The 14,735-nt window shown below is 58.8% G+C and overlaps 2 protein-coding genes across 3 annotated transcripts in view; one reads left to right on the top strand and one right to left on the bottom strand.

Annotated features, from left to right (window-relative positions):
• Nucleotides 1-2,202: 2,202 nt before the first annotated feature.
• On the top strand, nt 2,203-6,976 carry SOX7 (SRY-box transcription factor 7). Its single transcript, XM_056114276.1, has 2 exons — nt 2,203-2,491; nt 5,935-6,976. Exons 1-2 carry the CDS (start codon nt 2,254-2,256, stop codon nt 6,843-6,845), a joined length of 1,149 nt encoding a protein of 382 aa, XP_055970251.1. The 5' UTR covers nt 2,203-2,253; the 3' UTR covers nt 6,846-6,976.
• Nucleotides 6,977-7,014: 38 nt separating this feature from the next.
• MSRA (methionine sulfoxide reductase A) overlaps nt 7,015-14,735 on the bottom strand; it is a 243,651-nt gene continuing 235,930 nt past the window's right edge. For both annotated transcript variants that reach the window (XM_056113947.1, XM_056113948.1), the window contains exon 7: nt 7,015-7,025. The gene's annotated coding sequence lies outside the window, so the exon portion shown is untranslated. The remainder of the gene's footprint in view (nt 7,026-14,735) is intronic.

The following is a 14,735-nucleotide window of genomic DNA, read 5'->3' as shown; positions in this document are numbered from 1 at the left end:
ACAGGTTGCTCCTAAGTGATGTCTGAGGCTAAAAAGGGGAACTGGGTGTGTGGGGGGGGAGGTCCAAGGTGTTGGGGGCCTGAGAGAGGTCAGGGCCCTGTGGCTGGTGGCATAATGGGCAGCTTATAGGCACTGACCTTGGCGGGCAGGCAGATGAGGCAGGGGGAGAGGCTGGGGGCACAGCAGGGGAACTGCAACAATCCCAGCAACACTGCAGACAGGGCAAGGGGGTCACTCACCCACACTTCCATCCATGCCTACACATCCTGGGTACTGGCCCCTGGGGTGGAGAGTGTCCTGCAGGGTGAGAGGGGAGAAAGGTAAGGGGGAGAAAGAAAGGGGGAGGGAGAAGAGGCCAGGGTGGGTACCTGAGGGTACCAGAGGGAGGGAGGGAACCAAGAAAAAGAAAAGGCGGGAGAGAAGGAAATGTGAAGAGAAAGTGCCCAGGTGAGGGATTCGCCAGAGTGGTGCCCGAGGGAGCTGGGCCCTGCAGTCTGGCCCTCGGCTACACCGCTGTGTGTCCAGACTGGCGGAGAGTGAGTGCAGGCATGCCAGCGGGGTGTGGGGCATCAGGCCCGAGACTCAGATGGACCCCTCCGAGCTCCGAGCTCCGGCTGGGCCGCTCCCTGGGGAACCCGAGCATCGCTGGTGGCTAATAAAAGAAATTGGCGCAAATCAGAGGAAGAGCCAGAGCTGGAGTCCAGGCACGGAGGGCGGGTGCCCAGAGGTGCCCTGGGGGCCCCTACCCCAGCAGCCTCTGACCCAGGAGCAGCTGTGGGTCAGGAAACATGGGCGCCAAGTGTATCTGCCTGGATCCTTCTTCCCTGCCCTGCCGCCCGGTGTTCCCCTGCTGGCACCCGGGACTCAGGGAGCGTCTGTGCAGGAGGTGGCCGCAGAGCACAGCACATTCTCTTCGCAAACACGGTGCTCCCCGATCCCCGCCCCGCCCCCGCCTGCCCCGCCAGGGAGCGGAAGCACCTTTCAGGGGTGAACATTCCCGCTGGGACAGGAGCCCGAGAGAGGCGCTTCGGGATGACAAGCCACATCCTGTTCTCCATCCCCGGGCTCCATCCGCCCCAGCTGGCCCCAGCGTGTACCTGTCTGGAACGGGAACACCGACCTAGTGACCCGAATGCAGAGGCAGGGACCCTGGACATTCTCGCGGGCCACTCCCACCCCCCAAGGACCAGTGCGCACAACTACCTCCTCTCTTCCAAACGGGGGACCAGCATGGAGACCCAGTGAGTGGGAGAGGAGGCAGTGAGGTGGCCTCCATCCACTGTTCATCCTGAAGGGGGCAGGCTCATGCCTTGGGGCCCTGTCCTGTCCTGTCCACCCACGGCCCCTCCCTGAGGGGGTGTTCATGCCTTGGGACGCTGACCTGACACCCACGGCCCCTCCCTAGGGGGGCATTCATGCCTTGGGGCCTGTCCTGTCCACCCACAGTCCCTCCTGGGAGGGTGTTCATGTCTTGGGACCCTGACCTGTCCACCCACGCCCCTCCCCGGGGCTTTGTTGCTCCTGGATCTTTTTCTGTGCATGAACCGCCTACACTGCTCCAGCCAGCTCCCGATTCCATTCAGTTCTACGAGCCTGCTCCAAGTCAGGGACCCCTCATTCCTGGACAGGGGATGGGCTGCCGTCTAGGGGGAAGGTGTGTGTCCCCCAGGGAAGGCCCCCACCTCAATGTCCAGCCTGCCGTGGGGTATCTGGGAGGGGCACTCGTACGCCGCCCCCCCTAAGTCTAGGCTGAGGCTGGTGGGAGAGAAGGAACCGCAGCAGGGGGTGGGGAGGGAGCGGTGCCCAGGTGGCCGGACGGAGCGCTTGCGGGTGCGCGGTCCGGGCCCGCTCCCGGGCGTTCCCAGCCAGACCTGCTGGGCTGCCGCTCTCCGAGGGCCCCGCGCGCGGGCGGAGCTGGAGCCGGGCCCGGCGGGGCGGCGGGGGCCGGGGGCGCGGAGCTCGGCTCGGGCACGGGCGCACCTGCGCGCGGATCCCCGGGCGGGCGGCCGAGGGGCGGGCCGGGGCGGCGCGGAGGGACGCGGCCCTCCCTCCCCGCTCCCCTCCCGGCGGGTCGGCGCGGGGACACGGCGGGGCCGAGGGAGGGGCCGTGCCGTCGTGGAGACTCATTGGAGGACGTGCCCGCCCCAAGCTGATAAATAAGGGGCCGGCGCGGGGCGGCGGGCCAAGTCGAACGCCCGCCGCGCCCCACGCAGGGTCCCGTGCGCCCGGCCCGGCGAGGAGACCCCTGGCACCATGGCCTCGCTGCTGGCAGCTTACCCGTGGGCCGAAGGCCTCGAGTGTCCGGCCCTGGACGCCGACCTGTCGGACGGGCTGTCGCCCCCCGCCGCCCCACGCCCGCCGGGGGACAAGAGCTCTGAGAGTCGCATCCGGAGACCCATGAACGCCTTCATGGTTTGGGCCAAGGACGAGAGGAAACGTCTGGCGGTGCAGAACCCGGACCTGCACAACGCCGAGCTCAGCAAGATGCTGGGTGAGTTGGGGTCAGGGGCGCGGGCGCGGGGGCTCCCGTCTCGGGAAAGCGCGCGGAGGCCGTGGACACCACTAGGAAGCGCGGGGGGTGCGGGGATCCCCGGCCCCGGGAAGTGAGGGGGACGCGGGAACACTCGGCCCCTGGGCAGAGCGTGCGGGACGCGGAGACCTCCCCGACGGGGTGCGCGCTAGGGCGCGGGCCGTCTGGTCACCTGCGCCGGCCTGGATGCGCGCCCGGCGCCGGCTTTTGAGCACCTTGGAGAGGCCCAGCGCGCGCCCGGGCGCCCGGGGAGGTGGCGGGACGCCCCCTCAGCGGGAGCCGAATTCGGGGTCCACCAGGGGCGCGGGGCGGGGCCGGCTGCGTCCAGGCCCCAGGGTCCGGGCCACGGGACGGAAACGGCGTGGCCGGGTGGAACCGCGTTCGCTAGGAAACCAGCGGGGCAAAGCCGTCCTTCCTGGAACACGACACTGACTCAGCCCGGGAGCCGCGGCCGGTGGTGCAGCCTGGCTCCCACCTTCTGCTTTGGCTTGATTACTAAGCCCGCAGGAAAAAGGAAAAGGGGGAGAAAGGAAAGGTCGCCAACTGGTGGGACTTGGCGAGGTGCGGACCCTTAGGTGAAGACTTGAGGTAGTGGGTGGGGCCGGGCAGGACCAGAGGGGCGGCCGTCAGCTGGCAGGGAGCGAGGGTTCCCAGTCTGGGGTCTAGGAGCGGCTCTCTCACAAGCCCCCAGCCAGAGTGTCCGGCCCTGGACGCCGGACAGAGCCCAGCACCTCCCTACCGCTTCGCTCTTTGCAGGCCTTCTGATCCGTTTTCGCCTGCGGACCCCCTGGTGGCCCTGCCCAGAGCCTTTTCTCTTCTTGTTGAAGCTTCAGGCCCTTCCAGGTGGAACCTATTGATCAGGCTTCGTTTCTCCCTACTGGATTTAGGGGCAGATGTCCCGTTTTCAAAGTAGCTGGTGGGTTGGTGGGTTGCCGGCTCCCAAGAAACTCCTGCCCTCTGTCCCTCCTTGGGGATAGCCACTTCTGGGCCCCTGGCAAGTTTGAGCCTGAGACCCTTCCCTCACCCCCCCCCCCCCCCCGGAAAAAAAAGGGGCAGAAACACAGCCTTTATACGGGACTGGAATCAAGACAAGTCAGGAAACATGTAGAACAATTCAAGTTTCTTCGACCTAGAAGAAACCTGTTTTAAGAGAAATGAGAGTGCTCTGTGGAGACCCGATGGGGTGGGCTTTCTGGCCGGAGAGGGGAAGAGAAGCCGGGTGGGTCTTTGTCCTTGCAGGGACAGGCGGGCAGAGGGACCCGGGGCAGGCGCCTTCTGCCAGGGGACTGAAGCCAGTGGCCGTGCCCAGAGGTTCATTTGCAGGAATTCTGAGCCCTTCCTGCTGACCCAGCCGAGCTGGCACGGGGCAGGGAACCCCGGGTGCTGCTTTGGAAAATGTGGACTTTTTACACCTGTTAAAAGGGCCAACAGGATGGTCTCTCTGGGTTGGTCTCACGCACCGTTTCCTTCCTTCCTTTTTTCTGTTTTTCTTTGCTTTTTGGGCTGCTCCCCCGCCGTGCTCAGTAGTTGCTTCAAGCTCCTTGCTGGACACAGGGGTGGGGGTGGGGGTTGTACCCAGTGATCCTGGGGGATCCTGTCCTACCGGGGCATGGAATCCCGGCCTGCTGCCTACAGAGCCCGCCTTCATCCTTTGGACCCCCCCTTTCCTTCCTGGCCGAGAAGGAGGAGGCGCTGACCCTCTGTGCTCGCCTTCTCTAGACATTGAGCTCTCAGTGGCACTGACAAAAGGAAGGGGGATTTTTTGGCTATTCCGAGATCCAGGTCCTCTTAGACTTCACGGGGCTCCCATTCAGGTCCAGTCCACAAACGTGCGGTGCTTGAAGACAGGGCTGCTTGCAAGAAACCTGGGGCCTGGGCTGGAACTGCTGTCCAACCCTGTGTGGGCTCCTGGCACTTTCCAGGTTACCCTTTGCCACGCACAGCCTCGAGTTCCCGGACTCCAGGGCAGAATCCTGCAAAGGCTCCTGCCCCACACTGGGGGACCTGTGGCACCTTCCCTGACAGAGTGCCCTCTCGGCATCCCTCCCCCGAAACTCTGGCACGCTTTCATCGTGGGCACCTTACACACTCACAGAATCCCAGGCCAACCCGGGGCAGCTGCGAGGAGCTGGGCAGCGCTGTGCCCAGGGCTGGTGGACAGCACCCTCAGGGTGAGCCAGGCTGGGAGGGCAGGATCACAGCAGCACCAGGCCAGCAGGCTGGCGCCAAGGAACGGGCAGCACGCACTGCCCACAGGGCAGCAGTGTGGGGGCTCAGGCAGAGCCACGGTGCCTCCTTGCTGCGGAGAGGGGGACGCAGGGGTCCGGACGGGCCTCTGTGGGGAGAGGCACCAACTGAGAGGGGCCTGCAGGTATGATTGTATGTGCGTTTCAATGCATGCACGTTGGTGTTTTACACGTGTGCCTTCGTATGTGTGTGACTTTGAACATGTCTGTGCATGAGTGTGCATGCATGCGTACCTGTATGTCAGTGTATTACACATGTGCCTGTGTACACGTGTGGCTGTGCAAGTCGGTGCATGTGTGTGTATATATGTGCGTGCCTGCATATCTGTGTATGCATGTGACTTTCTCTACGTATATATGAATCTGTGTATGTAGATGTGTCTGTATGTGAATATATGTGTCTGTGTCTGAGTATATGTGAGTGTGAGTGTATGTGTGTGCATGTGTGTGCACAAGCCGTGCGTTTGTGTGTGTATGTGTGCATGCGTGCCTTCAGAAGACTGATGCCAGCATTCTGGGCCTATCCTGTAAGGGACCCTGTCTGTCACCTGTGAAATTGCTCCAAGCAGAGTCACTTATCTAGGGCAGAGGGGTGGAGGGATTCAGACCATACACAAACACTAGTGTCTCTTCCTAAGGGACAGCTCTCAAGACAGCCAAGGCAAAACATCCTTGTTAAAGCCACAAATGAAGTGGACAGTGGGGAAGGCACTTGCCTTGCAGATGGCCACATACACATACACCCACACTCACATATACGCAGACACAGCCACCCCAGCTTTGACTCCTGGTATGACATGAGCCTCCCGCCACTACCCCCAGGAGTGTTCCCCGAGTCCAGAGCAGGATGTAAGCCCTGAGCACTGCCAAGTACAGCCCCCAGACCCAAACGAACCCCACAGATGATTCTAGATGACTCTGCACAAGGGAACCCAGACAGTTCCATGGTCCTTCAGGATTCTGCTCTGCAGGGCCGGGCATGGGTGGACCCTCCTTAGTCCATGCTCGGTGCCTTCTGCTGAGACCGAGCACCAGGCACTGAACCTGAGGTCTGTGCTGTGTCCATGGGGGTGGCGGGTGGGATCTCGGCAGAGGGTATGGGTGCTATGCCCGTGTGGCGCAGCAACTGAGTGTGGCCCTTGTAACTTGTGTGGACAGGAAAGTCATGGAAGGCGCTGACGCTGTCCCAGAAGCGGCCGTACGTGGAGGAGGCGGAGCGCCTGCGGCTGCAGCACATGCAGGACCACCCCAACTACAAGTACCGGCCGCGCCGCAAGAAGCAGGCCAAGCGTCTGGGCAAGCGCACCGAGCCCGGCTTCCTCCTGAGCTCCCTGTCCCGGGACCAGAACGCCCTGCCAGACAAGCGGGGCGGCGGCCGGGGGCCGCTGGGGGACGAGGAGGACAGGGGTGAGTACTCCCCGGGGGCAGCACTGCCCAGTCTCCGTGGCTGCTACCACGAGGCTGCCGCAGGTGCCGGAGGTGGGGGCACCCCAGGCAGCGTGGACGCCTACCCTTATGGGCTGCCCACACCCCCTGAGATGTCTCCGCTGGACATGCTGGAGCCAGAGCCGGCCTTCTTCTCTGCCCCCTGCCAGGAGGAGCACGCAGCCCCCCGCCGACTCCCCCACCTGCCTGCACCCCATTACTCACCAGAGTTTGCTCCCAGCCCCCGCCACTGTGGCCACGCCCTGGCCCCCCTGGGGCTCGGCCAGACCCCCAGCGTCTCTCTCATGTCCACTGTGCCTGGCTGTCCCCCTTCTCCCGCCTATTACTCCCCCGCCACCTACCACCCTCTACAGTCCAACCTGCACGCCCCTCTGGGCCAGCTATCACCCCCGCCTGAGCACCCTGGCTTCGACGCCCTGGACCAGCTGAGTCAGGCTGAGCTCCTGGGGGACATGGACCGCAATGAGTTTGACCAGTATTTGAACACTCCCGGCCACCCGGATTCTGTCGCGGGGACCGTGGCCCTCAGTGGGCCTGTGTCAGGGGGCCCCGCGGAGACCAGCCTCATCTCGGTGCTGGCCGATGCCACAGCCACGTACTATAACAGCTACAGCGTGTCCTAGAGCCAGTGGCCGGCCTGCCCTTGCCTTCCGGCTCACCGAGCAGCGGGGACCCTGGTGGACAGGTCTGAACTGCTCCCTCCCGCCCGCTCCCTGGAACTTGAGGCCTCGAGTATCTTCCTTCAGATGAGTTTCCGCCGGCTGCACCCCAGGAATCAGACGCGGCTGCAGCCGGCCGTGGTGCCGGTTGTTCTCCGACCTTCCTTCTGTGCCCTCATCGAGGGAGCAAGTGTGAGCAGCCCGCCGGCGTGGGCATCTGAGAGGACGCCCCTCCTGGACCTGCTTCGGGGGACCCCCCCGACATGGACCCATCTGATGTTCTGACATGCGCAGGCAGGCAGGCTCTGTGTTCCCATTCTCAGTGCTCTCCAGGCTCACTCTAGACCAACCTCCCTGGTGAGATTCCCAGCGGGGTGCGGTGCCAGCTTCCTCCTGGGACACTGCCTATGGGGAAGCTTGGTCACCTCCCTAAGGGTCTTCTTGATTTGGGCCGGGAACCATGTGAATGGCTGTGTCCCTGATGCTGAGTGCCATCCCGTCCAAACTGTGTGCACGCAGCTGAAATTTTAGATGAGCTCTTTGTTCTCTCTCACACACACACGCACACATACATGCACATATGCACACAAGCACACACATGTGTACCGTGCGCGCGCACACATACCTCTTTACACTCCCCCGGACATGAGTGTTCGTGCAGCTGGAGTCAGATAAGCTTCTCGGTGACGACAGCTTCTTGGCAACTTCCTGTTCTCACCAATAACCCGAAGAGCCAGGCGCTGTGAATTCCAGCAGAGCTCGTCACTGTCCCCCAGCCCTGCCGTGGGACTATCAGCGGATCTGCGCGTACTCCTTCCTCTCGGCAGCTTCTCCCTCTCTCTCTTTCCCGATCCTTTCTCTCTTTCCTTCCGCTCGGTATTGGCCACTGGTTCAGAGATGGGCCTCGGCCCTCGGGTGCCTGCTCCTTCTCCAGCAGATCTCTGCCAGCTTCTCCCCAGCCCGAAATACACAGTTTCCCAGAATGCTTCCGAGCTCTGCCCAAGCCCCCAGATGTGCCAGCTTTCTCCCCAACCTCGTCTGAAGGAAAATATCTGAACGTGAGCTAAGAGACACTCTACATATTATGCCTGTATACAAAATATGTATGTGTTTTTTTATATTTTATTATTTTTGCCTTATATTTTGTATTGCTGAAAGATCCTTTTTTGTTCGCTTTCAAGGAGTCCTATTGTAAAATTATGTATGAGATATGATTAATCTTTATGCTATTACTGTGTGACATTTGGTAAATAGTAGAACCATGGGTACACAACTAGCGCACTCAGTCTGTATTACAAATCCCAGAAGCCGGTATCAGAGACATGAAGCTAGATGGCTCCATTTCCAGAAAGAGTTTCACATGCTTTGGAACAGTTGTAGACATTAATTTGTCTAAAATATTTAATTTAAATAAATGTTTTTGTACCATGATCGTTCAGTCATTTGAAATAATTTTGAAAAAACAAAGAGTTTTTAAGTGAAGCAAAGATCTTCTACCCAGTCCTACGTATGATGTAGGTCCAAATATTTTCTACCTTTTTTTTCTTCCTTTTTTAAACATGCTATCTCAGTAGCTAAGGATGTGTGAGGCCCTGGGTTCTATCCCCCATGTCATTGCTTTGTTAAAACTCTGCTTCATGAGGTGACCCCGATTATGCAGTCTGGGAAAGGTGACACGGGCAGTGCCGGTGCTGGGGTGCCAACCGGGGTCCCACCTGTAGGACAATTGTCTTCCAGTGGCTGGGGGGGTGGGGAGGTGGGGGAGGTGGGAGGGGGAGTGGAGGGGGCGTGGGGGACTTCCCCCTTGGATCTCAGAACAAGGGGACTCTGGAGCTGTCTCAGCGGGAAGTCACTTGATTGCCTAAGACAGCCACACTTCTTTTTCATCCAACCTTGACAAGTCCCGGGCTCTGCCGAGCACTGACAGGGTGTTTGTGCAGGAGGGGAAATAAGCCACAAAGGCTTCTCCAGACTTGGCTGGATGCTCTGGGGCAAGGCAGCGGGGTACCCGATGGAACCGGGTGCCACGCCTCGTGGGGTTTCAGATGAACTTGGCACAGACAGGACCTGGAAGAAAGCGCGATTACTCAGTCTGGAGGTGGCCTGCCGGGCCGATGCTCGCTGGGAAGCCGTTTCGACTTGTTCTGAGTCTGGAGCAGCTGTGAGTCTCGGGGCCCTTTGGGCCAAGGAGTGGATCTTGGGAGGGTCCAAATGGGCCGAAGGTTCATCTCTGACTGTGATCACGATCTATATTCGTGACTTTAATAGCGGCTCTGCACGGAGGGAATTTTACAGCAAGTTTTATGGGCTGTTTCTCACCCACAGTCCCCGGAGGCAGTGGGGACACTGTCACCCACTCACCCCTTGCACAGCCAGGGACACAGAGGCCCAGGCGGGCAGCCTCAGCCTGTCACCCATTGTGAGAGCCTCGTACTGTGCAACAATTCCGCCGTGCCATGGCATTGCTTGCAGGGCCACCCGTGCCCTGCCCGGTGTAGGGGGAGATGGGGCAAGAGAGCAGGGAGGAAATAGGCTTGGACTGGGAAGAAGCCTGGGACCCACCCATGGCCGCTGACCTGTGCGACTCTTCCCCTGGTCACTGGACCTGCCGAGTCTGTTGGGACAGAACCTCTAGATGACAGATGGGCAGGTTTCATTCTGGCTTGTGCTTGCAGGGCGGGACGCAGGCAGGGCCTCTCAGTCACTGTTCTCGCCTGAGGAGTGAGATAGTGCTGGAGCTGGGGGTTCCGACTGAGGCCCCGACATCGGGCGTGCCCCCGAGCCTGGAGCGGGGGTTCTGACCAAGGCCCCAGCCACCGCCCTCCGTACCCAGGCAGCATCCGTGCTCATGCAGCTGACAGAGATGGGGCCACGGGTCTCAGATGCTGGCGCTCCCCCGTCTTCCCAGGGGCATGGCTCCCTGAACTGGGAGCGTGAGCACACAAGGGGAGGGTGTTCATGTGCTCTGTTCCAAGGCTCATACCTGGCCCCCGTGGGTGCTGGGTGCTGGATGCTGGGAGAGGCCAGAGACAGGTTCCCAGTGGCCCTTTGCCTGCACAGATGTCATAGAAAGGAAGAGAATTGCACAATCTTCAAGGCCATCACAGACAGGGTTCAGAGGCCGACACACTTGACCCCAAGGGCTGACTTGTTTCTTTCTACAAGTTTCCCTCTGTCCCACCAACCCCTTTCCCCCACTCCCCCATCCTGCTGTCCCAAGTGTGGGGAGCTCTACCTGGTGTACCATTGGTCTCCCCACCCTGAGACTGCACCCCCACTCGTGTGATGACTCTGTGCCCAAGTCCAATGTGGGTGGCCCCAACCCTGGCTGCAGAGGGCCTGGCCACTGTCCTCTCTGCCCTCCCTGTGTCCTGGCCTGTGTGGGGCTCACCCACTGTCACACGGTGGACGTGTGTCTTAAACAATGAAGGGGCAGCAGAGTAAAGGAAACGCCTGGCTACTGGCCACGGGGCCTCATTCGGGGTGTGACTGAAAAGCCTCTCGTTTTCCTCAGCTCCCCCCACCCGTCTTTCTGTAAACTGAGGCCCTGCAGGTGATGTGTGCACTGTCCCTGGGTGTCAGCAGGAGGAAGCAGTGTAGCAGATAGCCTTGGTCTCAAGGACAGTGCTGTCCTCTACCGTTACACCAGGGCCGATGAACGATCTGTGAGGTTTGTAAATGTTGAATTTTCCTTTTTTTTTTTTTTTTAACTTTTTGATTTTTGGGCCACATTGGGCCATGCTCAAGGGCTTACTCCTGGCTCTGCACCTCAGAAATTACTCCTGGCAGTGTTCGTGGGACCATAAGGGGTACTGGCTGCATGCAAGTCATGGGCCAGCTAGGTTGGCTGCACGCAAGCAAACGCCCTACCCGCTGCATCATTGCTCCGACCCCAGGCCTGTTTTTCTTTTTGAAAAGGTTTTGCTTCTGGTTTCATTCCAGTGGAGAGATGAAAGGAAGGAAAGAAGAGAGAGGAGAGACATTTATCTTTATGCCTGTCATCCATTCCTCTGTCTCCTACCAGTCTATCCATCATCCATCCACTCACTGTCCATCTGCTCATCACCCACCTATCCATGCACACACCATCCATCCATTTATCTAATTATATATCAACCTATTACCTATCTGTAAATCTAATAGCTATATGTATACCTATTGGGGCCAGAGTTTGATCTCCTCATCCTGTATGGTCCCTGAGGACCACCATATGTGATTCTAAGTGCCGAGCCAGGAGTAACCCCTGAGCACTGAAGGGTGTGGCCCAGAAACCAATATATATATATGTGTATATATATACATACAGCTATCATATATTGATAATTTAATTCTCAAAAGACTAATCTTTGAAGAAGTTGTAAAAAAACTATTGTCCATAACTTAAAGACTTTTTTTTTTTGCTTTTTGGGTCACACCCGGTGATGCACAGGGGTTACTCCTGGCTCATGCACTCAGGAACTACTCTTGGCAGTGCTCAGGGGACCATATGGGATGGTGGGAATTGAACACAGGTCAGCTGTGTGCAAGGCAAACGCCCTACCTGCTGTGCTATCACTCCAGCCCCCAACTTAAAAAAGACATTTTGAATATAACCATCTAGTCTTTTGGGGGGGCTAAAATACACATAAAAATGTATTTTATAGTAGACATTATTATTCATTAATATGAGATAAATATTTCCTATGCTGTTAAAATAAACTTAAACTTTTTTTTTGGTTAAATGTTTATTTCCAGTTGAAAATCAACATGAAAAAATCTTGAGGGTAAAAAAGAAGTCCTGTACTCGGCAGCCATGCTACCACATTCTTAGGACACTTCCGCACCCCCTCACAGGAGCCCTGGAGTGCTGGGGTTTTGCAGACGCCCTCGGGGGTTCGCTCTGCTCTTTACACGTCTTCACCTGGGACTCTGACCATGCTGGTCTGTCTTTATAGTTGCTCACTTGTGGCCCTCTCAAGAAAGATTTGTGAATTAACGCATTTTATTTATTTATTTATTTTTGTTTATTTTATTTTTTTTGCTTTTTGGGTCACACCCGGCGATGCACAGGGGTTACTCCTGGCTCATGCACTCTACTCCTGGCGGTGCTCAGGGGACCATATGGGATGCCTCAGGGGACCATATGGGATTCTGGGAATCAAACCCGGGTCGGCCGCATGCAAGGCAAACGCCCTACCCGCTGTGCTATTGCTCCAGCCCCCAACACATTTTAATTGACTTAAGCAGCCCTGGCTCTCGGGAAGCTGAGTTTTTTTTTCTTTTCTTTTTGGGTCACACCCAGCGATGTTCAGGGTTACTCCTGGCTCATGCACTCAGGAATTACTCCTGGCGGTGCTTGGGGGACCATATGGGATGCTGGGAATCGAACCTGTGTCGGCCATGTTGGCTGCGTGCAAGGCAAACGCCTTACTTGCTGTGCTATCGCTCCAGCCCCGGGAAGCTGAATTTTTTTGCCGTCCAAAGTAGCCCTGCAGGGCTGGAGTGATAGTCCAGCGGGGAGGGCTTTTGCCTTGCACATGGCCGATCTGGGTTCAATCCTCAGCATTCCACATGGTCCTCTGAGCACCGCCAGGAGTAATTCCTGAGTGCAGAACCAGGAGAACACCCCCCCCCCCCCGCTCAAACATCGCTGGGTATGACCCCAAAAGCTCCCCCCCAAAAAAAAACCTAATCCGAAACAAAAACCAAAGTAGCCCTGCAGTGGGCTTTAGTTTGGTTCTGGCTCCTGCGAGCAGAATAGTAGCAATGGACCTACAGCTGTTGGTTCAAACTAGGGATCCACATCCTTCTCCCGCTCTGGCCCTGCCCACCTTGCTTCACCCCACCTGTCCCCGAGTCCCACATTGGTGCAGCTGTCGCCTGTGGCCCCTTGGGCTAACCAGGCACCTACCCAGCTCGTTTGCTCGGCTTGGTGGGGACTGAGTCCTCTCCTGACCACCAGAGCGTTTGCTGCTGGCCTCTGGGGCCACGTCAGGAGAAGCCCCAGAGTCACGTGCTTCCTTGGGCACGTGGTGGATGATGGTCCACCCTTAGGCAAGGGAGCAGGGATGGGGGCATTGCCCCCAGAGGGTGCCGCTGGGGCACATGAAGCCCCGGACCCAGGAAGAGGCCGTTGACCAGTGCTCCCCAGAGAGGCAGTCGGGGTGTGCTTTCTGTGCTGACTTAAAGAAGATGGGTTTAGGCTTGAGGCACAGGCTGTGGGCCCGAGGGCAGCCTGGGCAGGAGGCTCGGGACAGCAGGGAGGTACCCCAAGAGCAGCAGTGCTGCAGACACCGCAAGGAGCTGTGGGCCACAGCCTCGAAACCCTCATCCCCTCTAGCCGGATGCTACTTCTGTGTGTGAGATGGGGAGTGTGTCCCCACCCTGGCACATAGACGTCACACAAGGCAGCCAGAGGATGGTCCCTGGTCACCTGTATCCTCACTACCCGCCTGAGGCTTCTTGGCCATCGCTAGCAAAAGCTTTCTAGCTGGCTTGAGAATCTTTTAGAAAAAGTAGGTCTATGAATCCTATTCTGTGAAACTTCTTCCTCCCAGTGCTCCTAGCCATCCAGTCGCCCTCCTGTTTAAGCCTGCGGTCATGTCCTCTTTTTTTTTTTCTTTTTGGGTCACACCTGGCAATGCACAGGAGTTATTCCTGGTTCTACACTCAGGAATTACTCCTGGCGGTGCTCAGGGGACCATATGGGATGCTGGGAATCAAACCCGGGTCAGTTGCGTGCAAGGCAAGCACCCTACCCGCTGTGCTATCACTCCAGCCCCGGTCATGTCCTCTTGGTCACCGGTGTCCGTGATCAGGGTCACATTCCCCTTCTGGAGTTCGGGGTGAGGGTATGTTTCCCTTGGACGCTATCCTGAGCAGTGCCTACAGGTCCCCAGGCCAATCCTGAATAGGAACGGCCGAGTGTTTGGGCGGGAATGCTGCGCCGTGACCATGCTTGGGGGTGCATGCGGTCCCCCAGTCACTCGGGATCATGACTCTGACAACTGTCTCTGTGGTTCCCAGTGGCCTCGAGGAGGCTGGTGTGGGGGTGGACGTGGCAGTGACAGAGTGAGGCGGGGCAAGACTTGCCAGAGTGATGGAAGCTGGAGGCCAGAAGTCCCCTTGCCCCCTCTATCTGCCGTGTTTCCCTCCACTGTCCCCCATGTCCGGTCCCCTCTGTCCCCCCTCATCTAGCTCCCTCCGTTCCCCACATCCCGCCCCTCCATCTCCTGTCTAGCTCTTTCTGCCTGAGATTCTGTGGGGTCTCAGCTCCCCAGCCAGAGCCCAGCACCCCCACAGCCTTCTTGGCCCTTATGCCTGAAAATATTGGGGTGTCAGCTCCCACGTCTCACCCTCTGGTGTCAGAAGAGGGGGCTTCTGCGTGTCCAGCCGACTGTTGGAATCTGGAGTCCAGAGTTTGTAGGTACCATGGGGGTATGGTGAATTGGAGTGTGTGAATTGGAAGGACCCCCCCAGCCCTTTGACCCTGAACACAATCTGAGGAACCCCAGATCTGACGGGAGAGGAAGTGAAGGCTCAGAGAGGCCGGCGGTGCAGGCCAGGACAGCAGAAGCTGTGAGGATGTGGGTCTCGGGGGATAGTCCTTCCCAGCAGCGCCCGGCCGGTCTGCTGAAGTGGGGAAGGACCCCAGGGTGCAGGGCGGTGGGGTGATGGTATGCAGATGGGGCGGGGGTTTGCCGGCCTCCATTCAGGAAACCTTCTAGAACTTTCTTCCTGCTCTCTGCAAGACCCTCTTGGCGGCACGGCCCAGGAGCCGGGCCTGTTGGACGGGGCGTATGTGGCCGCCCAGGTTCCCAGACCCCAGGGAGCAGCGGGATTCCTCAGGCAGAGACCCCGCCCGGCCGTGGGGAG

This window comes from Sorex fumeus, unplaced genomic scaffold (genome assembly GCF_029834395.1).
Source record: "Sorex fumeus unplaced genomic scaffold, SorFum_2.1 ptg000024l, whole genome shotgun sequence".
In the NCBI taxonomy this organism is placed as follows: Eukaryota; Metazoa; Chordata; class Mammalia; order Eulipotyphla; family Soricidae; genus Sorex; species Sorex fumeus.
The sequence above is the reverse complement of the archived record's forward strand: the minus strand, read 5'-3'. Positions and strand labels throughout refer to the sequence as shown.